Here is a 27,800-nt window from a genome sequence, read left to right on the forward strand (position 1 = left end):
ATATGGGATATTGGTGCATTTTTAGGGATATTGAATTTTGAAAATGAAAAATGAAAAAAAAATGTGAAAATTAAAAGTTAAGTACAGAAATATTTTTTATCTCACTTGATAAAATAGCCAAAAAGAATTTACTAGAAAAAGTTATTTAAGTGCTTTGTTGATTTTCATTGAGTTTTGATATTATAAAACACCCACGCAACCACGCATCCCAAATTGCATGATAGGACCCAACACTTACTATTGATCACTATTTTAGTGTTTCGGCAGTTAAAGCTTGGGATTAGAGGCTTTGGCTTGGGATGGTCATTTTAGATGCATTATTTTAATATAATCAAATATGAAAATTATTCATGTATATATTGATATATTTATATTTTGATTCTTCATCAATAGGTCTAGTTATTATGACAGATCTTCCATCATCAGGGGTCCAACTGTCAATTTTATGTTAAAGTCTTCAACTTTGATCTACTAAGCATATCTCCAAAACTTTTATGTTTGCTATACGCATCTATTGGTGCAGCATTGAATATTTATACACAATCTTCGTCAAACTGTAATAAATGCCCGTTTCTTTATTTTACGTATATATACATATGGGTTATATTTAGTTATCAAAACTAACGGAATATTTTCTTTTTCCTTCGATTTATTTTGCTGTAATAATTCAGTACGGTCAATTGATAAAGCATCAGTAATACTATCATCTATTTCGACGTTATCATAACCCCTATCTAATAATTTCACTTTGAAATTAGTTAGATTGTTTATTAAATTGTTATGGTCATTTGTGTTTCTAATTTGCCGTATTGCTTCACCTTTAATAAATCCTCGGAATACATGCTGTGAGTGACAGCTATTTCTATGCAGATAGAGATAAGAATTTGTTTCTTTAAAATGTATTTCAAGGTCAAGAATGCCATGTATTGTAAATCTTTGACCTTTAATTACATGAACATCTAAGAACGACATTTTGTCGTTTGAGATTTCATAGGTGGACTTCAATAAGGGGTTATAATTATCTGCTAGACAAAAAGAATCTGCAATTTCATCTGATGTTCCATCATATATTATGAATCCATCGTACCTATATTTTTAACCTATAATATAAAATTAAACAGACCTAGAAAAATCCTATTGCACGAGTTTGCTATCTATTTATATCTATAGTTATGTTTATAAATCGCTTATATGACCGTCGGCAGTCTTCGGAGGTCAACTCGATAGTTAATTAGATGGCGTCTAGACTAAAATACACAAGAAACGATGAAACATATTATCGAGCCCATGCCTTGTAAATTGTTTATTTTATACTTTATATAATTTGGATATATGTTTTAGTATGCTATAAATCAAATATGAGAATTTGAGTCAAATCGATGAACATGAACATTCCGTCGTCGGCGACGTCGTCGGCGGCGGCGGCGTCCACAAATATTCACTCTGTGATCTAAATTCAAGGTATCTATAGTAGTCGGTATGTATGGATATTCAAAATTGCACGGTAGTATTTTGAATGTGTATGGCGTTTGCATTTTTGTCGAGCCTTCGACTTTTGTCGAAAAAGCGAGACATAGCGATCCTACATTTCGTCGTCGTCGGCGTCCACAAATATTCACTCTGTGGTTAAAGTTTTTGAAATTTTAATGACTTTTTTAAACTATCCTGGATTTCTACCAAACTTGGACAGAAGCTTGTTTATGATCATAAGATAGTATCCAGAAGTTAATTTAGTAAAAAAAAAATCAATTTTTTTCCGTATTTTACTTATAAATGGACTTAGTTTTTCTGCCAGGAAATATAACATTCACTCTGTGGTTAAAGTTTTTAAAATATTAACTTTCTTAAACTATTCTGGATTTGTACCAAACTTGGACAGAAGCGTGTTTATTATCAAAAGCTAGTATCTAGAAGGAAATTTTGTTAAAATTTTGTACCTGTTTTTCTGTATTTTACTTACAAATGGACTTAGTTTTTCTTCCAGTTAACATTACATACAGTCTGCAGTTAAAGTTTTTAAAACATTTATTAGATTCATAAACTATCCTGGATTTTTACCAAACTTGGACAGAAGCTTCTTACAATCAAAAGATAGTATCGAGAGGAATATTTTTAATAATTTTTTTCCTCATTGTTGTTGAGCCTGCGATTAACAGCAAACGTAGGCGAGACACTGGGTTCCCCGGAACCCTTACAATTTTTTTCCTTCATGACTGAACATATATCGACATCGTAGTTGTCTAGCAAATTCACTGTAGTCTTTTAGTATAGACATTTTTGCATTTTTGCTTGATGGCGTTGGTATAAATTTCAAGCCTTTCGCCAACAGGATATATTCCTGATTTGATAATTTGCGTTTTAATAGATTAACTTCATGCTTTGTTGCATGTGCAGCTCTTTGCTGCATATTATATTCATTCCGTTCTTTTTTTTATTGTAGAAATGGATTTTTTGCTTCTCAGCATTTCTATTAAAACGACGTGTCATCTGTGAGTTCACATTGGGTGATTCTCTTAGCTACGTGCCTTTGATGAGCTCACATTTGGTGGCTCACGCTTATCTCTACAGTAACTTTTTATTTGTTACAAACGCTTAGTTATATATATTGGTTATTCCAGAGACATTTAGATTAAAATTTAAAGGTCTCTGGATAATTCTGAATGATTAACCTTTCTCTGTGAAAAAGTCCACATCCTTGACATCCATACTACAACGCACAACATGTATTTACGAATGTTGTATACAAAAATGGGTTTGGGAATGAATTAATGATTTTTTGGGATATTTCAAAATAGTTTTAGGGATACGGGATATTTGTAAAAAAAAAAAATATTGGGATATTAGGGGTAAACATTATAGGGATATGGGATATTGGGACAAAAACTTAATGGGATATGGGATATAAATACCCCCCTAAACAAGCCTCATTTGATTTGTCTTCGGAAAATGCCTGCACCAATTGAGGAATATGACAGTTGTTTTCCATTTTTGTCATTTTGAATTTACCTTGTAACTGAGAATTGTCATGTTAGAACAGAGAAAAGTCAATTTGGAATTGAGTAAGGTCAAGTTTGACATGAAATAATTTTACAACAGAATAATCCCACCAATCTTTCCTAAACAATTTAAAATTAAACAATTTCTTTATCAACGGCACTAGATGCGCACCCTACCAATTCTAACATACATTTTTTTTTATCCATGATGTAATTTTATACACTTAATAGACAAGTGTAAACCCGGATTTGTTTTTTGGCTTAATCGATTTATGACTATTGAACAGCGGTATACTACTGTTGCCTTTAGTAAACAATGTTGATGGTAAGACACACGGTCAAAATGAGCTATAACTTACCTTCATTTTTGCAATATCTAATAAAATATTTTAACTGTGAACCCCTTCATTCTTATGAAATAACTAAAATTACCATTAAACTCTCTTTCAGGAAAATTCATTACAAAAAATCTATTGCAAACACCTTTTTGTGTGTACCAACCTGAAACTTTAATTTAAAAAAAATAGCCAATATTGCTGAAAGTGGCATTTAAACAGAAAGAAGAAAGCCACAACGATATGTTGTCATTCATGTTGATACGGTACCATTATTTTTGCACTTAATCATGAAAATATTAAAGAACATTTGGTAGCAGAAAAGATTCCCAAGAATGTTTTTATTGTATTTGACTTGGTAAGGTAGTTATGTAAGAACCTTACATGATAACATTCCAAAGGTGCAACTTTTTTCATAGACAATTTGTTCAATTTTATAACATTTTCTTATAAAAAATAAACTTATCAGTCAGGAGCCTGTAATTCAGTGGTTGTCGTTTGTATCTGTATATCATATTTGTTATTAGTTCATTATTTTGTACATAAATTAGGCCATTAGTTTTCTCGTTTGAATTGTTTTACATTTGCCATTTCGGGGCCTTTTATAGCTGACTATACGGTATGGGCTTTGCTCATTGTTGAAGGCCGTACGGTGACCTATAGTTGTTAATTTCTGTGTCATTTGGTCTCTTGTGGAGAGTTGTGTAATCGCAAATCATACCACATCTTCTTATTTTTATATTATCATAGATACCAGGAATACAATTTTGCACGTCACACGCTCGTTTAGTCTTCATAAGACTCATCAGTGATGCTCCAATCAAAACATTTAAAACAAAAAAGTATCATGAACATCAAATGCTTCAATTTCTGTATGAAGTCTAGTTGCAGGTAAATCATTTGAAGAGATGTTATTTTAATTTTACACTTGCACAAAAAAGACACTACCGTACTAATATTTCTTGGAGTACATTGTTCAGATGAATTATACTAGTACTTTTACAGAATATATCTTTATTCATTTATGTTTTTGCATAACATATCTATAATATGACTACTTGTATTTAACAATAAATTTAAACATATAGTGTTACCTAAAAAATCGAATTAACGCTTGCTGCTTACAAATGTATATGTAACTTTTACATCAATTACAGTCCTCATGGTACATATAAGTATTCTATCGCGTGTCTTTACGTGGATTAACATTTAAAACTATTCCATTCTGTGCCTTCAGAATAAACCCTTTTTCAAATGTGACTGGAATCTACAACAAAAATGTGTTTTGAAAAACGATGTTTCGAATATACATTGTAGCATGTATTCTTCCGTAACACATAAAATAACAGGAACCGGCTAAAAGAGGAACCATATTCTCATTATACATCATATAACTGAGTTTTTTCAATATCATAATAATGATAAAATTCAACATTTAAAAGACTGGCATATCAATCGTGTCAGATATCAGAGTCAAAATCAAAACGAAGATGGTTTCCTTCCTGAGCACTTGAGACCACCCACAGTTTTTGGAGAGGTTCGTGTTGCTCAGTCTTTGGTTTTCTATGTTGTGTTTTGTGTACTGTTGTCTGTTTGTCTTTTTCTTTTTAGCCATGGCGTTTTCAGTTTATTTTCGACTTGTGAGTTTGTATGTCCCTTTGGTATCTTTCGCCTCTCTTTTTCAACTCTTAATATAGCATCACCTGATAAAAAAAACCCATATCACTTTTGGCAACTTAGTTGCTGCTTCTCTTTCTAAAGCCTATGAAAATTTACAAGCATAGTTTTTGGCAGATTATTTATACAATTATGCGTAATAATTCCCCATACACCAGAAGCATAAGTAAAATGGGTTTTACAAAAGAGTCATATGGTTTTGTAAATGAAAAACAACACTTGATTAAGGTCATGCGTCCTAAGATTTCATCAGGAATGCTCAAACTCAGACTTTTAAAAGCCAGTGATGTATAAGACCATAAACACATTAAGTGCTATAGGACCAAAATCGACCTATAAATTAGCCAAACTCATCTACATGTAAGGTCAGCTTTACCTGAGGGAGTATGACCCTACGTTAATCTTGTAAATGCATCATCATTTATACCACCAGTTTTACAAATTTTGCTTGATAAGAACCAAACACGCTATTCGCTGATCTAAACTAAACAATTCTTTGGCAGTCATTACATAATCCGAAAATTCATTTAAAAGTACACTAAGATATTTTTAACAAGATATGAAATCAAGAAAACATTGGTCACATGTTAACTAAACATTACTTCTTTGCATAGATTTAATTCTAAAATGAAACATTTTAGTTTTATTTTTATTTAAAGTCAATCTCCTCTAGTCACACATTTTTTTAAATAGAATTACAAAAAAAAACATTAAAAAGGCAAAACATTACAAAAAAACAAGAGATTGGGCACATTCAAACCAGTCAAAACCCGCAGTTGAACTCAGGGATTTTTCTCAATTTCTGACACCCGTCGTGTTTCTTACGTCAAATTCTATGATGCGTTAAAGTACAACAATGGTTGATCATATATGAATAACCATGACAAACATTTCATGGTCGAACTATGAGCATATGTTAATTTCAGCCATAGTTTCACTACCGAGTAAAATGTTAATCAAACCATAGTATTATGTAACTGTGAACAACATTTACTTAAACCTATCTGTGAAAGTTTTAAATTATAAGAACATCGGGCTAAAATTGGAAAAAAACTCATTCTCATGTTTGAAATAGGAATTTTGGACAGGTTTTACGGTTCTCGTAATTTCCAAATATTTCTATATTGTAGGAGTGCAGTGGCTAATTTTCCCTCATATACAAACATATGGTTGGGCGGGTAAAGGTACTTCTGCAGTCTTTTGAACAACATATTTGTTCAAAGGGAGTCATATGAATTTCGACAACAACCAAATAACCATTCTTCAACCATGAATGGTATATAGGATGTAATGTACATAACTTTCAGACACTTCAACTTACCTCCGTCTTATCACAGGTGGTGAAAGAGAAATTCTGAAGCATATGCACCAAAGCCATTTTTGCCTCAAGTAACGCCAACCTCATACCAATGCATATTCTTGGACCGATGCCAAAAGGAATAAAACTATATTCTGGTCGTTTGGCGATATTTTCATCAGTAAATCTGTTATGAATAAATATGTCTTTATATGATTGAAACGTACATTTTAATAATGCGTACAAAACAGAGTTCAGCTGGACAAAGCACATTTAATTCTCACTTAAAATGAAAATTTATTTTAAACAATAACTTTACCAATACAGTTACCGAATACATTTATCGAATGCATTTATTACACTGGAGATTCAAAACAGTGCCAAGAACTATGCACCAATGCCTTATGATTTTCAAGAGCAGAATGGTCAATATAGGCTCAAAAGAAAACAAATTGTTTTGCTTCACCAATCCGTTCAAATACTTGCAATAAAAGTTTACCTTTTGAAACGTAAATTTCGAATTTAGAAGTCATTTTTATTTTTTCTCTGTTAAATTTTATTGACGGTTTCATTTAAATCAACTTGATTATCTAGTAAGATAGAAAGACTTGTATTGTAACGATTTTAAAAGACTAAGTGTTGTGCTGCGACATCCAAAAAGCATTATAACATGTATATCAACCGTTTGGTTTACTACACGTCTATGGATAATTATGCTTCTGTACGTATACTTCATAGGGGGAAGCATATATATTGTCTACAACTATAAATATTATGCAACACAAAATACTCGTAATATTGCATTAAAACCATTAACACCAAATATATAGTTTGTCTCGACAAATAGACTATGATAATGTAAATTCACTTTTATTTTACCTTTCAGGATCAAACTTTTCTGGATCTGGCCAGTAATCCGGATTTCTGTGCAAGGCAAATGAGGGTACACTAATGCCTGTTCCTTTCGGGATAAACGTGTCTTTAATCTTGATATCTCTCTGACATTCCCTGTTAAATCTACAAATCGATTGTCTAATCAGTTATTTGTACATTTTTACTTTATACGGACTGAATATACAGGACGTGCAGGATTATGAAAGAAAGCAAGTGAAGTATACAAATCACATGGTTTTTCTGTCACCATCAGAAATTTATTGTGTGATACAAATTGATTGGGTCTCAACCCACGGGAGGTGTTGTTGCAGTGCTATATCATAAGACCACATGATAATTGCCTGATGTAAAAATGTACCAATTATCTGAAATTTCCTAACGTGAAATTTTGCCTAATGTGTATTTGGTTTCTGCTGAGGCATGCATAGCAGGAGAAGCTTGTTTCTACTATAAAGTAAAATCACAAAAGTACCGAACTCCAAGGAAGATTCAAAACGGAAAGTCCCTAATCAAATGGCAAAATCAAAAGCTCAAACACATCAAACGAATGGATAACAACTGTCATATTCCTATTCAAAATGGATTTCCGACTTTAGAACATCCGTTTACTATTGTAAATTCTTTTCAGCGGAATAAGATGGGACTTATTTCATGTATTTGAAACAAATATAGTTTTACAATATAAATTTGCAAAACATTGTACAAATTAAAATGCGAAAACTTCCATATCAGTTGACATGTATCACTAATTATATGTTTGTTGAGTTTTTTTTAGATTAAATAAACAACGAAGTAATTAATAGACGATCGGTTATTGACAACTTCAGTATACCAGTTGATGGTGGCCCTATACTGGGATTGACAGAGAAAAAATATCCTGACAATTTAAAAAATCTTTTTCAGTATCAAAATTGTTATAGTTGACAGTAACAGTAGCTTTATTGTTGAAGAAAAATGTTGATCTCTAAATTTCATTTGATTTATACCCTTGATGAATCGTTGATTCACTATACCTTTATTACTTACCTAGTTGCAGCTCCATAAAGACGCAAAACTTCATTTACAAATCTCTCCAAATACTGTAACTTTGATATATCTTCATATTGGGGTTTTTCCTATGTTTTAAGTATAGTTTTTTTATTGTAATCATATTGTTTTTGGCAAGATTAAAACTGAATACACGCTTGAATAAACTCAATATGTACGTTGATATCAATTTAACCTACATGTAATTCTCAACGTTGATTGTTGTGAATGGTTAGATATTTAGATTTTCAAAAATTTGGATCTGAACAAGCCCGCAGAGAACAAATTAGTTTTGTGCTCGTGGTGCATTCAATTAACTTTGTTTTCATGTAATTTTATACGAGTTCTTACCAAATCATCAAATTTTTTTTCACGTTATGTTTGTAAATAGAATTACAAGAAAAGGTTATTTATTTTTCAAAATACCTATTGATTGCATTGCCTTTCAAAACTTTATACCGCAGTAACTGTATTAGACACATTAATGAAGAAATAAATTTAAATTGTTATGTTAACTATGGCCTAGTATTTATTGTGCTTGACTGCTATATTTTCATTTGTTTTATTGTGTACAAACATTGATTCGGACAATGATTACCGACTACCGAGTAGGTAAATACTTGCCCCACAAAGGACGGTATCGATCTCCTCAATAAGCTTCTTCTGCACATCTGAGTTAGTGGCCAATGCATAACAAGCAAATGATAGTGTATTGGCTGTTGTGTCATATCCTGCTAGGAAGAACGTCATGGCATTTGATTTTAACTCCATTTCATTTAAACCTGTATAAATGAGTGTTCAATGATTATTCGAATTTTAATATGTATATATATATATAAATTAAGCTAAAAATATAATTTGTAAATAATTTGATCTCCATTAAAACATTTAAAAATAAGTCTGTGCTCCCCGACAAGTTATCGTACGGTTCACAACAATGCAATGATCGAACTATGTTAAAGTTTTTAAATTTGGTCCTGAAAATGAGTCATGTGTAACACATCAATATGTTAATAATCAAACATTATAATAGTGATAAACAAAAAATAAATACATAACAATGGATGATATTCATATGATGAAGACATACTCTTTCAATCAGTTTAATTGAAGTCTGGAGCTGGCATGTCAGTTAACTGCTAGTAGTCTGTTGTTATTTATGTATTATTGTCATTTTGTTTATTTTCTTTGGTTACATCTTCTGACATCAGACTCGGACTTCTCTTGAACTGAATTTTGATGTGCGTATTGTTATGCGTTTACTTTTCTACATTGGCTAGAGGTATAGGGGGAGGGTTGAGATCTCATAAACATGTTTAACCCCGCCGCATTTTTTGCGCCTGTCCCAAGTCAGGAGCCTCTAGCCTTTGTTAGTCTTGTATTATTTTTAATTTTAGTTTCTTGTGTACAATTTGGAGTTTAGTATGGCGTTCATTATCACTGAACTAGTATATATATTTGTTTAGGGGCCAGCTGAAGGACGCCTCCGGGTGCGGGAATTTCTCGCTGCATTGAAGACCTGTTGGTGACCTTCTGCTGTTGTCTGTTCTATGGTCGGGTTGTTGTCTCTTTGACACATTCCCCATTTCCATTCTCAATTTTATTACACTATCAAACAAATTAAGTGCCATATAGTGTACTTAAATTTTTAAGAAAATTCCTTTAAACATCAAGGGCAGATAACTATATTGAACTTGATAGGACAATTAGTGTTTTCTGAATTTCTCAAGAAATTAAGGCCCGTGAATCCTATTTTTATTTGATATTTCAGATATATTTATAAAAAGAAATTCTCTCATTGAATTTTAACAGATTCTATCGATTTATGACTTCTCAATAAAGAAAAAAAAGTTTCCCCTTTATAATCCATATAAAGTAAATGTGATTTCGTTAATTTCAGTGTATTTTAACGAAAAAACTAGGTCCGTGACCCCAAGTTTTTATATTGAAATTTGAAAATACATTGACCCAGAAGTCTTTCACAGAAGTTAAAGTAAAATATATCGTCGAACATTTAGACACCCCAGTAATCTTAAGAATAAAAACTTAGTACTAATAGTGATTTTGTTTTCAATTCACGTCGATTGCTATCACCACTTCATTTATAACAACTATTGGATAATAGTAGTAACAGAATCATTAGTTCTTTTAGATGTTTCTATCTAAACCCATACAGTCGATACAACATGTTGTGAAGTACAAGTCCTTTGGGTATCATTCGTCTAGCAGTCAAGAGTCTGGGCCAGTCGTGAATTATATAATGCAATGTGATAAAAGAACCGTAACTCTTCAGACGCATGAAATTTATAAATTGTAATTTAATTTTTTTTGACCGGCCGGGTCAAACCAAAGACTTTTAAAATGGTATTTGCTGCTTCTCCGCTAATCACGGGGCATTAAGGAGTAAGAGCAAAGGCTGGTCGGCTCGGAGTCAGAATAATGTGTCCGGGTAAGGTGACATGTCTTCCTGTGGACTGTTACCTTGTGAACTAGCACGTTAAAAATCCGGATCAGCGTGTTGGTCTAGTGCAAAGCAAGGTAAATAATCATATTACATTAACATGTTCTCGTCCTAAATATGCATATTGATTTGCCGCTGGACGTTAAGCAGCCAGCCATTATCATCATCATCACAATGCCATCAGAAACAACGTTTTAATAAGAAATTAGCACTCATACCACATCATCTTATTTATATATAATAGTCAGTTCGAGTTGTTAAATGTAGAATGCTATAATATTGATGATATAGAGACAAATAAATTCAAACTAAATTAAACTTAAAATCGTTTAACCTTTTTTTTATCCTTTTCGGGTGTGCCTTGTTTTCGTTCCGGTGTTTGATTAAAGTCTAACGTTTGATTTTGTCAGTTTTTAAGGATTTATTTTGGAGGTCGATACTTTTATTATACTTTTTTACTTCTACGTGTTATGAATTTCCTCGATTTACTCTATAATTGTTTTCTTACATGGCCTTTTTGCGATCCATCCCTTTTAGTCAGTACAAAGAAAAATGTTGTTACAAGTATATATATACGTCTCAAAATATTAAGGCAAAGTATTCGTAATTTGACGGTATTTATGATTTTTGTAATATTTTATAATTATTTACAGGTCATGAAATGTTACCAATCATTTGCTACGAGTAACATAATGGCGGCAACGAACGGAAAAAAGTAAAATCACAAAAATACCGAACTCCGAGGAAAATTCAAAACGGAAAGTCGCTAATCAAATGGCAAAATCAAAAGCACAAACACATCAAACGAATGGACAACAACTGTCATATTCCTGACTTGGTACAGGCATTTTCTTATGTAGAAAATGGTGGAATAGAAACTGCTCATTCTTCAAAGGGTACATGCATTCACCCCAGTTTTTGTTGACTTAGTGTTCCGCAATCATTAGTTTTCTGTGAAGCATTTTGTGTATTTGTTGCCAATGATGATGTCGGTTTTGATTGGACTTGTTATTTTGTCTTTCATCAGTTGTTTTACAAGGCTAATTATACTATTTCTATAGGCAAGCTATATAAAATAAATGTAGTTTACTCCCAGTTTTTATTAAAATTTGCCATGATTGATTTATCCCTTACCTCTATTTTTAGAACTCTGCATGTCACCTGATGAATAATTCCCTTGATGATCATCCTTGTGTCTAGCATTTATCATTAATTGTAGGAAATCTTGGTATTGCTATAGAATATATAATAATTTGGTATAAATAATAATATAAACGTACGATTCTGATGTTTTCCCGCTCTACACGTGTACTTGGTCATTTAACCAAAACATTTAAAGCAACCAAAAAAATAGGGGGAGAAATAGAATAGCCAAATTATCTTATCATAGGAGAGGAAGATTGGACTTCTTTAATATTTTTGTGTGTAAAACAAAGTCTATCACCTTACTGCAATTGACTAACTTTGTATTTGTCACAGTCTGTTTGATAACAAATATAAACTTATAATCAAATATTAGCTTTGAACACTACAATCACTTTGATCAAAAATACTTTAACAGTCTTAATTGGTATTAATTATGTAGTCCATCGAGAACTTAAGTTATGATTCATTAAATGTGTCCTTACAAATGCCATTTTGTTTTGATCGTTTTGATTTGCAGTATAAATCTCTCACTAATCTGGCTCTATATGCACCAATTCTAAATCGCACTATACCCGAAAAATTCCATTATTTGAGATTTAACAAGAGGTAATGCAAGCAAAGCTCACAAAATGATATCGCCGATCCTTGCAGTCTATGATTTGCTAATTGGAATAACAATTATTTTCGTAAAAAACACAACGAGTGGTCTACAATAGCATTATATGGTTTAGATTGTGAGAAAAATTCACTAAACTGTAATCAGGGGTTAAGGAGGAGTTGCGGATACAAAATGGGTACCTTCAAAACAAAGCAACGGTAAAGTTCATATTTTGGTAAGGGAAACACCAAAAATCTTATCAAAACATAAAAGGAGGTACACTCTGGCATTATATGGTAAAGATTCTTAAAAATTTCATCAAGTTATGAATAGGGGTTTAGGAGATGAGCATATAAATGTGCACTTATAGTACCATTGATTTGGTAAAGAAAGCACAAAAATGGTTCTGATAAATAAAAAAGTGCAGAATAGCATCAAATGGTTAATATTGTGACAAAGTTTCAATGATATGTAAAAAGGGTTTAAGGAGGAGTTGTGGATACAAAACAATTGTTCCACGGACGTTACAGATACTAGTGTCTAGCCTGAAAATGTTCCCAGCACATCCTACGTGAGGGATCCGTGGTTATCTTCTATGTTAGAATCGCGTTATTGTCTAAAGTAGGCGTTCAGATAATCCTGCATAAGATCGTGCATGTTCACACTATACAGACTTAATTTCCAATGGAGTGGTCCTTACACATAAACTGCTTCAACAGAGTTATGAGGAAGAACGACTGAAATCGACACTAAATAAGTTTTACAGTAACCATCACGAATTGGTTGACCGATACGATATTTCGATGTCTCAATTCACTAGACAGGTTTTCGCGGTCTCAAATCTTTAGATACCAGTGTAGTCGCCTGATCTGTATTTTTACTAATTGTGTCTTATTCTCGATTGTGACATTTTGACTTAGTGTGAACTTGCATGGCGGTTGATGCATGCATAACATGAGACTCTTATCATGTCGATGCACCGCGTATTGCTCCTTTTGAAGTCCATGCGATTCACATCGGTAAACTACTGTTGCCTGAAATTAGATATTTGCAATAGATATTTGCAATGTCGGATAGTATTATACGTAATCCCTTGACAGTCCGGTCCATGTTATGAAAGAATAAGAAAGGGAATAAAAACTTATCAAAATATAAGCTGATATGGAATTTTTTTTTTTGTGTCCAAGTAAACCTTTCAAAGAAATTCGGAAGACATCAAGGAGATGTCAGAATCTATACATTAGATCGTATTGAGATTAAATATGAATACAGACCACAACTATTCCAATACAATATCAGACACTCTATAGATATCAGGACAGCATTCCTGTTTCATATGTTGCATCCGCCTGATGTTTACTTTGTTAAATCAAGGAACGAATGAAAAACGGATCGCAATATTAATTAAGTTAACATTTCAACAGCAAAAACGATTTAGTGAAATATGTAATCTTAATCTTTTTAATGCAATTTTACCTGCCCTACTGTAAGCAATGAAATGAGCTCAATCCCGTAATTTTCTTAAAATATTTTCAGTGACAATTGCACGGGCATTGTGTCATAACTAGATATCATTGAAATGGGAGCCATCTCTGTGGGCCCCGCTGTAAATAATGTGTGGTAAAAAATTGTATCTTTATCATTGGACATGGGGTTGTCAACTGAAACCAAAGTTTTTGACCTTGACCTTTGACCTAGGAAGTTGTACATACATTATGACACACCCTCTGGTGTTGTTTAATATACATATCAAGTATAAACTTTGAAATCATAACGGTTCTCAAGATATAGAGCGGACACGATCTTTACCATAGGACATGGGGTTGTCAACTAAAACCAAAGTTTTTGACCTTGACCTTTGACCTAGGAAGTTGTACATACATTATGACACACCCTCTGGTGTTGGTTAATATACATATCAAGTATAAACTTTGAAATCATAACGGTTCTCAAGATATAGAGCGAACACGATCTTTACCATAGAACATGGGGTTGTCAACTAAAACCAAAGTTTTTGACCTTGACCTTTGACCTAGGAAGTTGTACATACATTATGACACACCCTCTGGTTTGTTTAATATACATATCAAGTATAAACTTTGAAATCATAACGGTTCTCAAGATATAGAGCGAACACGATCTTTACCATAGGACATGGGGTTGTCAATTTAAACCAAAGTTTTTGACCTTGACCTTTGACCTAGGAAGTTGTACATACATTATGACGCACCCTCTGGTGTTGCTTAATATACATATCAAGTATAAACTTTGAAATCATAACGGTTCTCAAGATATAGAGCGGACACGATCTTTACCATAGGACATGGGGTTGTCAATTAAAACCAAAGTTTTTGACCTTGACCTTTGACCTAGGAAATTGTACATACATTATGACACACCCTCTGGTGTTGTTTAATAAACATATCAAGTATAAACTTTGAAATCATAACGGTTCTCAAGATATAGAGCGGACACGATCTTTTCCATAGGACATGGGGTTGTCAACTAAAACCAAAGTTTTTGACCTTGACCTTTGACCTAGGAAGTTGTACATACATTATGACACACCCTCTGGTGTTGTTTAATATACATATCAAGTATAAACTTTGAAATCATAACGGTTCTCTAGATATAGAGCGGACACAATTTGTTATGGACGGACGGACAGACGGACAGACGGACGGACGGACGGACAGAATGATCACTATAGGGCGTCCGCCATTCGGCGGGGCCCTAATTAAAGAAGTCATGGAGGGAATGACCATATCGAGTACTTTACCGGGGGGGGGATGTCGAATTCATGAACAAATGCCCAAAACTGTATGTATCATTGTAAATTCAGAAATTATTGCTTGCATTTATTATTACGATTTCGAAATGAGGGACCAACATGTGAGAATAATTATTGCGATTACAGGAAAAGCTGCATACAAATATATGTCTCAGATTCGAAAATGCAGGTTCTTACTATTGCGATATTTACACAGTCACATTATTTGCAATAACAAAAACCTCAAAATAATTTCTGAATTTACAGTAACTTGAAAGACCTTTTCAACATAATTATGTTGAAAATGACAAAGGCAAAGTTATACCATTCGAACATCAATTGCACATCGCTGATGTAAGAAGGAATGTACATTTGCATCGGGAATTGCCTAAAGTGTTAGTAAAGGAGATTGGAGTGCACATGAATAAGACAGCAACCAAAAGACTTCACAAACTAAAACATATCGAATGACTCGTAAGAAATTATTTACTTTCTTAAACAATGTTGACTAATTCCAAACACTAAAACTTCTTGAAACAAGATTTCGAGATGGATTTGATAAAGAGCTCTTTACAAAGTTGATTTCCATAGGCAAAATACTTTTTAGTGGAATAAATGAGGACTGTTGCTCATAGTCAAAAGCTTAGAAAGCTAAAATATATATTACGTGTGAAATCCCACAACCAAAATAGGGCCTAAGCGGTACAACCAATAGTATCTAAGATAAACGCTTGCCTGTTAAGGTATAAGGAACTAAATTAATATATATTATGTTTAAAGGAACGAAATATATTTTGAGTTATTGTATTCAGATTATTTTCCAATACCTCCTTTCCTTCCTTTCGAAGATCGATAGAAGACCGTAGCGCTGTGTCGAAAAATTCAAGGACATCTTTGCCAACTCTGTTCTCTTGGAGCAAGATGGCACCGATTGCAATTTTTAGAAATGGAAACATCCACAAACTAAAACATATTGATTGTCTCGTAGGAAATTATTTTCTTTCTAAAAAAATGTTGACTAATTACAAACACTAAAACTTCTTAAAAAGGATTTAGAGATTGATATGGTAAAGAGCTCTTTAAAAAGTTCTGATTTCCTTGGGAACAAAACCTATTCCTGGAATAAATTTAGACTGTTGCTCAAGGCCAAAAACTTGGAAAAAAATATATGATATGTGTGAAATCCCACAACCAAAATAGGGCTAAGTGGAACAACCAATATTATCTAAGATAAATTTTGCCTTATGGGGTCTAAAGAACTAACTCAAAATATATTATTTTTAAAGGAACGAAATATATTTTGAGTTATTGCATTCACATTATTTTCAAATACCTCTTTTCCTTCCTTTCGAAGATCGATAGCAGACCTTAGCGCCGTGTCGAAGAATTCCATGACATCTTTGCCAACTCTGTTACCTTTGCGCAAGATAGTTCCAATTACATTTTTTAGAAATGGAAATATCACTGAAATAGAAACATTTTCAATATATATATTTAATATTTAGTGATTCTCTTAATTCGTTGTTGTTGTACAGGTAACAAAGTGTGGTATGTTGAATTGAGTGGCTGAATTTGCGTGCATGTGACTTTGTACATGTATGAGCTGACTTCAGAAAATATCAACCATTATAATAATATGATTAAATTATTAAATAATAATAAAAAGAGTATTTAGAGAAACGATTCTTTCATAAACTTTCCTATGCCAACAAAGGTCTCGATGCCATCAACTTGAGCAATATCCTTCATCATAAATCAGTTCACTCGAAAATACCTCCCTATTTTAAAGATCAGTCTGTACCTATCATTTCTTATACCTATACCAAACCAATTGTAAATTAAATTTTCATTTACAAACACGTGTTGCAGGATCTCAATATTGACGACTTCAATTCTAAACCTCCTGATTGCACCTGTGCTAGTTCCCTATTCATATATAATCCGGCTGGCCATGTTATTACCGGTGACCTAAACATTGTCAATAACACATCTCTGCGAAATGTGTTATCCAAAGGCCCGAAATATCGTGAGCCTAAATCCATCAATTGGAAACACAACTTCAAAATACTGATGGATTCAGTCGAGGATTATGCCAGGCAATGGGTTAAACGCGAGAAAGAAGACGTAGATACTCTTTCCGAATGGATTAAGGCTGTGAGGTCGTTGATGCAAATCAGAATTAAGAAACTGAAAGTGTCTATTAATACCCATGCTACATCAATTTTTAAAGACCAAAATGTTGCAAAACACTTGTCCTACCTCCATGACAAATATGTTGTTGTCCCCGCAGATAAAGCCCCAATCAACATCGTTTTTGTGTGTAAATCACATTACATAAACTGCTTGATAAATGAATTAGGTATTGACAATTCACTTGAAAACTCAACATTTACCCCAACGACACTTACTAAAGAGAAAATCATGGATAATCATAAGTCTGTTCTATATTCCTTTGGAATTTCAACCAAAGATGAAGAACTGGATCTTCAATCACTGTATTGGATACCTAATCTACATAAGTGTCCTTACAAACAACGGTATATTGCTGGGTCTTCCAAGTGCTCCACGAAACCTCGTTCTAAATTATTAACATCAATTTTACAAAAATGTATCAGCAATCAAAGCCTGGCTTCAAAGTTATTGTGAAACTACCTATTCTAGAGGTGGCGTGAATAAGATGTGGATACTAAAAAAATTCCAAAGATCTTTTAGAGTACATACAATCTAAGACTCTTTCATCTTGCAATAGTATTAAAACATTTGACTTTCTACACTTTAACACAAGTATTCCCCATTCCAAACTAAAAGACAAATTGAAAGAGTTGGTCCTGCTTTGTTTCATAAAAAAAAATGGCCAACGTAGATACAAGTATCTTGTATTAGGGAGGGATAAATCCTACTTTGTAAAAACTCACTCTGATTCAAACAAAAAATTCTCTGAAACTGACATTATCAAGATGCTTGATTTCTTGATTGACAACATATTTGTTACGTTTGGAGGACGTGTTTTTCACCAAACAATCGGCATTCCCATGGAACAAACGGTGGCCCTCTTCTTGCCGACTTGTTCATTTATTATGAGGCTGACTTCATACAGGAACTTCTTAGGAAGAAAGAAAAGAAGTTAGCAGTATCCTTTAACTTTACTTTCCGTTATATAGATGATGTTCTCTCACTAAATAATTCAAAATTTGGTGACTATGTTGAACGCATCTATCCAATCGAACTTGAGATAAAGGGTACAACAGATACAGTTAAGTCTGTCTTATATCTTGACTTACATCTAGAGATTGACAATGAGGGTCGGTTGAAAACAAAACTTTACGACAAAAGAGATGATTTCAGTTTTCCAATTATGAACTTTCCATTTCTATGTAGCAACATTCCAGCAGCGCCTACATACGGAGTATATATCTCCCAGTTGATACGATATTCCAGGGCTTTTATTTCCTATCATGATTTTCTTGATAGAGGGTTCCTGCTAACATGGAAGCTATTAGACCAAGAGTTCCAAGTGGTGACGTTAAAATCATCCCTTCGTAAGTTTTACGGACGCCATCACGAGTTGGTTGACCGTTATGGAATATCCGTTTCACAGATGATAGCCGATATGTTCCTAATGTCGTAACTACAATCCCGTCCCCTTTTCCCGAATGTGACCTACCGAATTAGACTTATTACCGGGTTTGTACTAACATGAGCAACACAACGGGTGCCACATGTGGAGCAAGATCTGCTTACCCTTCCGGAGCACCTGAGATCACCCTCAGTCTTTGGTGGGTTTCGTGTTGCTCAGTCTTTAGTTTTCTTTGTTGAATTTTGTGTTCTATTGTTTGTCTGTTGGTCTTTTTCTTTTTTAGCTATGGCATTGTCAGTTTATTTTCGACTTATGATTTTGAATGTCCCTCTGGTATCTTTCGCCTCTCTCTTACTTAATATTTTCTTTCCATGGTCCTGATGCGGATTCAAATCCGGGCATTTTTATTAAAACGAATACGAGGCTAGCAACTTGGCTCATCTCCACTTCGTATTAGAAGGTTTTATCTATGATTCCAGGCTAATCGAAAACCGTATAGTAAACTTCGCGTTTCTTCCTCGCGTATGTCTGTTTAAATGTCAAGTCATAACAGCGAGGATTTCATAAATATCAAAAATTCGAACGCAAGAGATAATTACAAAACTCACTCAACAGAGAATCGGAAAAACTACTTAGACCTTTTGTACTTAATTATCTGCAACTTGTAAGACGTGTTACTATTGTCAGATACATACAAAACAGTACCATTTACTTCCGACATTCAAACGAATAATTTTCAATTTAAGACGTTCAACGTTAATTCTTCATTTCTTCCCCAGACTGCCAAAGATGTTTTCTCAATTTAAATGATTAATGATTGTTGGTTGCTTAACATCCAGTTGCAAATATTTCATACATGTTCAGGACGAGGACAAATTAACAATTAACACAATAGGTAGATCCTGAAATCGGGCCGCCCGGGATGAAGGTCGGGAAATTTGAAACTGCCACTGGAAAATGAGGATATATAAGAAAGAGACACAACGTTAACCTTGCAACAGGTCCCTACAAACCCCTCAAAGAGTTTTTGCAAGGTTTCTTAACGTGCAGAGAGCGTGGCACTCTCTCTACACGAGGCAATGGAGTGTACGTCTCCATTCTGACAGGACGTGTCTGCGTCTGGTTGGGGGGTTAGTCAATTTAAATGAAAATGTCATTTTTTTAAATTCATTGATAAAACCCTTTAAGATAACAACTACAAATAAAAAATGACTATTATCAGTAGCACTCATCACTGCAACATGGTTTACATCATTAAACTTTAATTGATATAAGATAAGAATATGTGATTTTAGCAAGGTTCTTTGAGGGACAAGTGACGTAATAGTACATATTCTTAATTGTATAGTTTAGTATGCCGCTTTTACACAAACAAATCATCAATAAAAGGTAGATGATACTAAGGGGACAATCAAGAATCAAAAGTCGAAGAAAAAAACGACCACCACCAAAAATCAGGTTGATCTCAGGTATTTCGAGATGATGGTAAGCAGAATAGAATCTCCTCATTCTCACTTTAAAATCAGATGTGTAATCTATAAGCAGACCAGTATAGAAATGTATTGAATTTTTAACTAAAAAAATAGGAATTGGCAACATTAATTTGCATATGGATAGAAATGGACTTTATTAATACACAATGTAACGTTTTTTGATAGATAATAACGACGCTTAAAATGACTTGTTGGCCTTTTATAGCCGACTATACGGTATGGGTTTTTCTCATTGTTGAAGGTCGTACGGTTGCCTATAATTGCTTACATCCACATCATTTGAACTCCGATGGATAGTTGTCTCATTGGCAATCAAACCACATCTCCTTATCTTTATAGTGTTATCCACTGCTGATTTGAATGGCAAATACAATCTCTGTATTTGATATATATAAGGGTCACCTAATTACGAGAACAACAAATGATGAATAGTACAGTCGTAAATAAATAAATTACTGATAAAAACAGCAAATGATGACGCAAGTTGTCCAATGGCAGCTTTTTTTCCGTAGTAAACAAATCGATTATTGGGTTCTCTTTGTGAATTAACCTCAATACCAAAAGCTGTACTAGATATGACATCCATAGTGAATGCTCCACACAATCTAAAATAAAAATCATAATATGAAATGCACCTAATTTTCAATAAAGCTGTTTCATTTACTAGTACTCCTTTAAACTTAAGTGAAAGAATAGGAAATTATGAATTATTGTTTGAGCTAAAAACATGCATAGTGTTAAAAATTAGTTGATTGGTCGTGAATGAAACTATTATACTTGCGAAATAGCATTATATCGATTTGATCGCAAGCAATTTCACTCGAAAAAACCTGGACTACACTCGAAAAATCTGCACAGATTCACTCGAGAGAAAAAAAAACACGATCTAAACCTGACACTATACCTAACGTGGTAATTGTGTTAATCAGAGCCATTAGTTACATGTATCAATTTATAAATCAATTAAATGTCAAGCATACTAAGTAAAGACACAGATAACTCCAAATACAATCATTTTCTTTTACTTTTACTTATTAATTGACAATGCATTGTCGTTGTGTTTGGAGGTAATAGACGTTTGATAACATTTTGTCAGTTTTGAACTTACTTTTAAATCTTTTACTGTAACAGTTCGTGCGATCTTGATTCTGTTATTGTGTTGAAATTTCCTATATATTTAAAAAAAAAATGATATTTTCGTGTTTTGCCTCACCAGGAGTTGAAACTGGCGAGGAGTTGAAAAATCTAAAATGAGGGATGCACAATTACATGACACTTACTCTTTCATATCAACTGGATCCTTGTCGCCCCGCTGTGAGCGAATGTTTTCTACCAAAGCTTGACAACATTTGTCGATTTTCTGTACCATCTACAACATAGGAAAAGACGGATAATCATCAGTTATATAACGCCTTTTTATAATTATCAGTCACCGTTGTACATATATCTAAGCTTTTGTTTCACCCGGCGTCAGTCTTTTGTCCTTTGTCGGCCTTAAAGAGTCTTTTACAAGCTCTGTTACTGTGATGCGTATTGATTTCAAACACTTGACCACATTGTCTCATTCTATATTAATTTATTTCTGGTTGCTTAATGTCTAGTGGTCAATTTTGTATTATCAGGACGAGAACATTTAAGTAACGGGTAAAAAATAAGAAGGTTGCACATTGTGGTTCTACCCGGATAGAGGAAAGGAAAATTTACTATGCCATGTTAAAAAATCTTGATATTGACCCTGGGCAGAAATAATATTGTCTATCTTTCTTTTCCTTGTTTTTATTGCACCTCAAAGTTTGGTATGCTCTTACTTTTTTTATTCTGGCCCAAATTCGAAACTCGTGGATCGTGGATCTAAAAGGGTATATTTGTGACATGTATATTTTTTGTTAAGGCCCAGATCGACTAAATGGTTAAAAAGCGCACAGGTATTTCACGCCTTCTTACAACAAATTACTAAGGAATTCCATCATGTAGCAGGTATACATAAAGAAATGCAAGATAACGGATCAATGATACAAAAATCCGACAACACTTCCATTAGAAAAGACATTTTCCCTTTTTTCCTCGCAGAAGAAATTGCAGCTTAAACTGTAAAGTTTCCACTTTGCTTGGTACCAACGGAACCTTTGTTTTACTAAAGTTTTCATCACAAGTTATTTATGTAATTGAAGCTGGAATTAAACTTTTTTATACTGATGCTAAATTATTGTTTATGGCTTTGATTAATTGGGATATAACTTACAAGTTTTAATTTTCCCACTGTAAATGTCGGTGAGAGGGTACTTCTGAGAAACTTCCAATGTGTTCCCTGGGCCAAAGCTACACCAGCTAACATTCGTTCCGTCGGCTTTACTGGTATCTGCAATAATTCTCCGGTAATATAATACTGAATTGTATGCAGTTGGACTAATTGACATAAATCGTATTTGAAAATGAAAATATTGCATTTGTCTGTGATCTTGAAATCTTTTGAAAATTTGGTATTATCAATTCACATTTCTTAAACTAAAATATATGATATATATATCATTAAACAAATTTGAATAATGTTTCGTTTCATCTGACATAGATAAATTGATGTTTGTTTTCACTTACAAATCTGTTTGGAAAGTTAGAGAATTCCTTAACAAATATCACTTTCAACATTTCTGGATCAGCAACTAACAGACTTGGTATATGACCCTGATAAACCCTGAAACGAATACACGAAATATGTCATTCCCTTTTCAGCTTTTCTCTAGAGTTTTAACCTCTATATATTCTATTCATAACATTGGCTAAGAGAAAAACTGGAGCATTAAATTTGCGCGAAACATTACGCCTGTTTGCCTTAATCTGCAGTAACTACTGTAACAGGCAAAGTGCTTTATGATATATTTCTAAAGTGATCGATGTTACTGGTCTGATATTTTGCTTAACCATGTCATACATGCAATTCTTGCTGTAAGCATACGTACAAGCTTTAAAAACAGAGAAGATAGAGGAGACTAGCCGAACATGAATTTGTTTTATCCTGCAATTTAACCTTGATGGTTTAATGTGTAGTTATCTAAGTCCCAACCGTTGTCTTTGATTTTAAGTATATAAATATACTCTGTTGGGTAGTTGTCTCATTAGCATGGCTTAAACTAAACTGTGACGTTTTCAATAATAGACATTTGCGGAAACTAGGTCTACTAGATTACACTTAGGCTTACGATTACAGTTGACGAAAAACAAGGGGTCCTCTCAAAATAAAAAAAATAAACCCAATTGAGATACTTAGTAAAATGAAATGATATTTTTTTTATCATGTAAATAAGTCTTTTTGACGACACATAAATGTTTTTAATTCTCCGAATGCGTGTTCAACCTCTACTCCATAGTGTGTAATATGCTATTTAATTTTCTACACTTCCTCTGCATATTCTGGGGTTTGTCTCAACACAGCGAGAAAATCCCGCACCCAGAGGCGGGCTTCAGCTGGCCCCTAAATAAAAATGTGTACTAGTTCAGTAAAAATGGACGTCATACTAAACTCCAAAACATATAAATGAACTAAAATTAAAAAAACATACAAGACTAACAAAGGCCAGAGGCTTCTGACTTGGGACAGGCGCAAAAATGCGGCGGGGTTAAACATGTTTTGTGAGATTTCAACCCTCTGTTCGGATATGTTTTGTCGCCTAGCAAAAACAACTCAGTCGGGAAAGGTAATTCTTGTACTATATTTCAACCTAATTGCTTATGCCAAAGAAATCCGCACTCAACATAACATATCCTGTCTTCGTTCAATATTACAACTTGAGTGTGAATGCAGTGACAATGTCTGTGTCTTAGGAAATACTGTTCTTGTAGTTCCGTTATCGGCCACACACTTTCTGTCGATAGCACTTCTGCAAACGGAATTTGTGGTCACCCACCTTGTAAGTTCTGCGAATCATCCAAAGAAGGCAAATAGATAAGACAGTTATATGTTTCTTGAAATAGGTATACATGTATGTGTTTCGTCTTTAGTAGTCGAAACACTAAGGTCAACTATTTCAGAAATCATATGATAAGACGGGTACGATTGTAACCATAACATAAAGGAAGAATTCTGTTTCCCGGGGAAAGCGTATGATCCCGACCGGTTCTCTGTCTGAAGAGACCATTAACATCGGCTACAATTTAAAGTAACGTTTCAGGAGTTTCACCGGTAAAGGGAAAATCGTTTCTCTCATTCCTAAAGTATACATCATTGCCTATAATATTTCCCTGATTGTATAAAGATTAGTTTGTCGGTAGTCAAACTAGGATTACCAGGGTTATAATCTGAATCAGATGACGAACGAAATGTGTACCTTATATCTGGTGGAGTCTGCATCATGGTAGGTAATGCTGCCATGGATAATCTGTGTTCCTCATCCAAAGCAGGGAAAAATAGAATAAATGCACGAAATACGCTTGTCATTTATTGATTTTTCCGTATTAATAGTTCCACTCGCTTTACAAAAACTCCACAAAGAAACATAGAGTTCATTATGACGATAACAAAAATCAACTGATTTTGACGAATCATGGTACATGTCTTCCAATTATAACGGTAAAGTTTAAATAATTGAGACCTCTGACAAATAAGGATAATTTGATAAACCACAATATAAATTGAATCAAGTTGTCGCTAATGATAGTTGAAAATTAACATTTGGTGCCTGACGGTAAAAGGCATTTCAACCATCTTTAAAGATTTCTAGGATCACTTATTATAACACGGGCCAGTATATGTAAAGACGAATGCATATCTGTTTTATAATTTCATTGCATAGAAAGAGTCCGAGTTGTCTATAAAAGTGGTCCGAGTTCTCTTTAAATTGGCCTGAGTTGTCTTTGTCTTACACTTTGAAACGACCCAAGATTTAAATGCTACCTGTAAGTGTAATTGTAATCCTCATCGTAGGTGTATGACAGTTTCCGCAAATATTTAATAAGCAGAATAATGGGGAACTTTTTTAGTATACAATGAGAATGGTCGTTACTATATAATGGACTTCTGTTACTATACAAAATGAAATGTAGCAAAAAAATATATATGTATACCTGTTATGTACACAGGCAAAATTTGCTCACGTGAATTTCACATGAATCTCAAATGAAATTCACGTGAACATTTTCACGTGAGATTCACCTCAAACGAGCTTAAATTTTCATGTGAATTTCACGTGGAATCTCACGTGAAATTTATCACATGAATTTCACGTGAACTTTTAAATACAAAATTGGTATTTTTCATGGTTTCGATAAAATTGGAAAATTTAGATGTAATTTGAATCACTTTATTTTAAAAATACATGAGATTCACGTGAAATTCACATGAACTGGTTTTACGTGAGTTTCACGTATAAGCTCGTTTGAGGTGAGATTCACATGAATTTAAATTCACGTGAAACTGATGTGAGTGAAAGTTCCCTGTTTATACAATAGTTGATTGATTGCTGGATAAACATTTAAGATGTTCATTCTCCTTTCAAATAACACGGGTCGATGAGTTTAATAAATGAAGCAGAGGCTGCTGACCAGTTGGGTTCACGTTGTTTTATGTTTTAAAATTTTCAGAATGATACTTTGTGGGGTGTAACTTATCTTTCTCATGTGACTAGTGCTTTGTATGTCTAGTCATTTATAATTTATGATTGTCATCTATCTCAAACATTCCCTTTTGTACAAGTTTGTTTTTTTATTTATACTAATGATATTACCCGACAACATTGCCGTATTTCCTCACAAGTTCTAAATCTGTGTTACAGGAACCCTACAATGTAAAGGGTTTACGTTGAGTGTATCTGATTTATATATTAAAGAACAACTACACCACACACGCCATATTTGTTATTGATGCTCCGCAACTTTTTAATTGGTTTGAGTGTAAAACTGTTTTAATTCGAGCGCCACGGATGAGTCTTATGAGACGGAACGCGCGTATTGGGTACAAGGTTATAAGCCTGTGTTATCCTGATGATTTTTTTCGTACACATTTTTTTCTCTCTAACGTTATTTGTACTATAATTATAGTATTCAGATTTTAAAGTCTACGCTCCTTTTGCGTTTTTCGGTCATTTCTCTTGGTTTTACTACTTCAAAATTTTATGATGGGCATTTTATGGTTTATCAATGCAGTCATTTCTTTTTCAAAGCACCTTTCTTTTCATTGGTTATAAAGTTGTTAAGTGGCCAAGGAAGGATAACTTGAAGTAGAAATATTCAGCTCTCTCAATACATTGGTTTGCGTAACGTCCAGTTGCAAATTATTGCATGAATACTCAGTTTATATGTACTATATCGATTATTCTCACCATTAGCTCCTTTAAAGATGAATAATACATGATGTATGGACTTTACATAGAAGTTCCATACGATTCTGTAATTAAATGTTAATTTGCATTCCAATAGTTATATTCTATTTCCGTAAAAAATGCAATAATATGACTGCATGTGCTGTTCAAGAAGAATGCATAAAAAGTAAAATATAAATGTATTCATAATAATTGAATGCTTCTTTTTGTAATATTAAAAGAGTTGTTAAGGAGTTGAATGTAAGCGCTTCATACAAAATGTGCTTTGATCAACGCTTTTACGTTGCAATAAAATTACAAAAAAGAAACATTCCATTCTTAAATGTGGTAAGTATCGATGATTAACAGAGTATCACATAAGATGGTGAACATGTATCTCGTACTGAATATACATGTAATATTTGCCACAGTACGTTAAGCAAACATCAGTCAATCAGTCATAAGACGGTGCTCGAAAAAGACTGTATAATTCAATAAAGCTAAAAGATGAAGGCTGCATAGTGCATCGTGTCCTTTCAGATATTGGTTAACTGAATATTTCATAATTGGGATGTTTATCTCATAAACATCAACCCAATGCTCAGTTAAGTACATGAAATACCTTCTAATCTTTAAAACTTATTTAGATATTGTTTAGTGATTTTTCCACTGTTGACAAATCGTATTCCCGAAGCAATTATGTGACATTTGAATACAAACAGGATAATGTACCCAACCTATTTCTTGAATGATGAAATAAGTTCAAGAGGAGGGCATGTCCTAATACTAGTGTATTGACGCGGCGTCGACCGGCCATTGCTCTTCCTTGACCGTGTAGTCAGCAGTACTACGTCTTAGTCTTTCGTTTTTATAGGACCGGAATCTAACAAACAACCTACCACATTCTTATCATGGGAAAGCCCGGATGTATGACAGCTTACACAATAAAATCCTAAGACCAAAGTGGTCTTTTTGTGAGGGGATATATGTAATTAGTTTTGATTTTAGTTGATTAAAATGGGTTAGAGAAATATGATATTTCATTTGCTTGTCATAAAAAGTAACCATCCATTCAAATTACCTTTTTAAAATATTCTTTCATAATACCCAGAAAAGGAGTTGGTTCCGGACCAGGAACACCAAGTCTTTTCCACATACTGTGCTTCCATTTTGAATATCTAAAATCAAAACAATTAAATTTGAAGGTCAATGATTCACTACTCCTCTTTATATTTGAAGG

The 27,800-nt window shown here is 33.4% G+C and overlaps 1 protein-coding gene across 1 annotated transcript in view; it reads right to left on the reverse strand.

Annotated features, from left to right (window-relative positions):
- Positions 1–4,328: 4,328 nt before the first annotated feature.
- The window catches only part of LOC127700684 (cytochrome P450 3A21-like), a 37,230-nt gene continuing 13,758 nt past the window's right edge, over positions 4,329–27,800 (reverse strand). The window contains exons 2-14 of the mRNA XM_052204281.1: positions 27,642–27,738; positions 25,988–26,040; positions 22,866–22,962; positions 22,513–22,629; positions 21,551–21,639; positions 20,727–20,875; positions 16,534–16,664; positions 11,821–11,920; positions 8,850–9,007; positions 8,226–8,314; positions 7,185–7,322; positions 6,330–6,492; positions 4,329–4,598 (exon numbers count right to left, since the gene is read on the reverse strand). Coding sequence (XP_052060241.1) covers positions 4,512–4,598; positions 6,330–6,492; positions 7,185–7,322; positions 8,226–8,314; positions 8,850–9,007; positions 11,821–11,920; positions 16,534–16,664; positions 20,727–20,875; positions 21,551–21,639; positions 22,513–22,629; positions 22,866–22,962; positions 25,988–26,040; positions 27,642–27,738 — 1,468 coding nt within the window. The 3' untranslated portion in view covers positions 4,329–4,511. The remainder of the gene's footprint in view (positions 4,599–6,329; positions 6,493–7,184; positions 7,323–8,225; positions 8,315–8,849; positions 9,008–11,820; positions 11,921–16,533; positions 16,665–20,726; positions 20,876–21,550; positions 21,640–22,512; positions 22,630–22,865; positions 22,963–25,987; positions 26,041–27,641; positions 27,739–27,800) is intronic.

This window comes from Mytilus californianus, unplaced genomic scaffold (genome assembly GCF_021869535.1).
Source record: "Mytilus californianus isolate M0D057914Y unplaced genomic scaffold, xbMytCali1.0.p SCAF_5, whole genome shotgun sequence".
Lineage (NCBI taxonomy): Eukaryota > Metazoa > Mollusca > Bivalvia > Mytilida > Mytilidae > Mytilus > Mytilus californianus.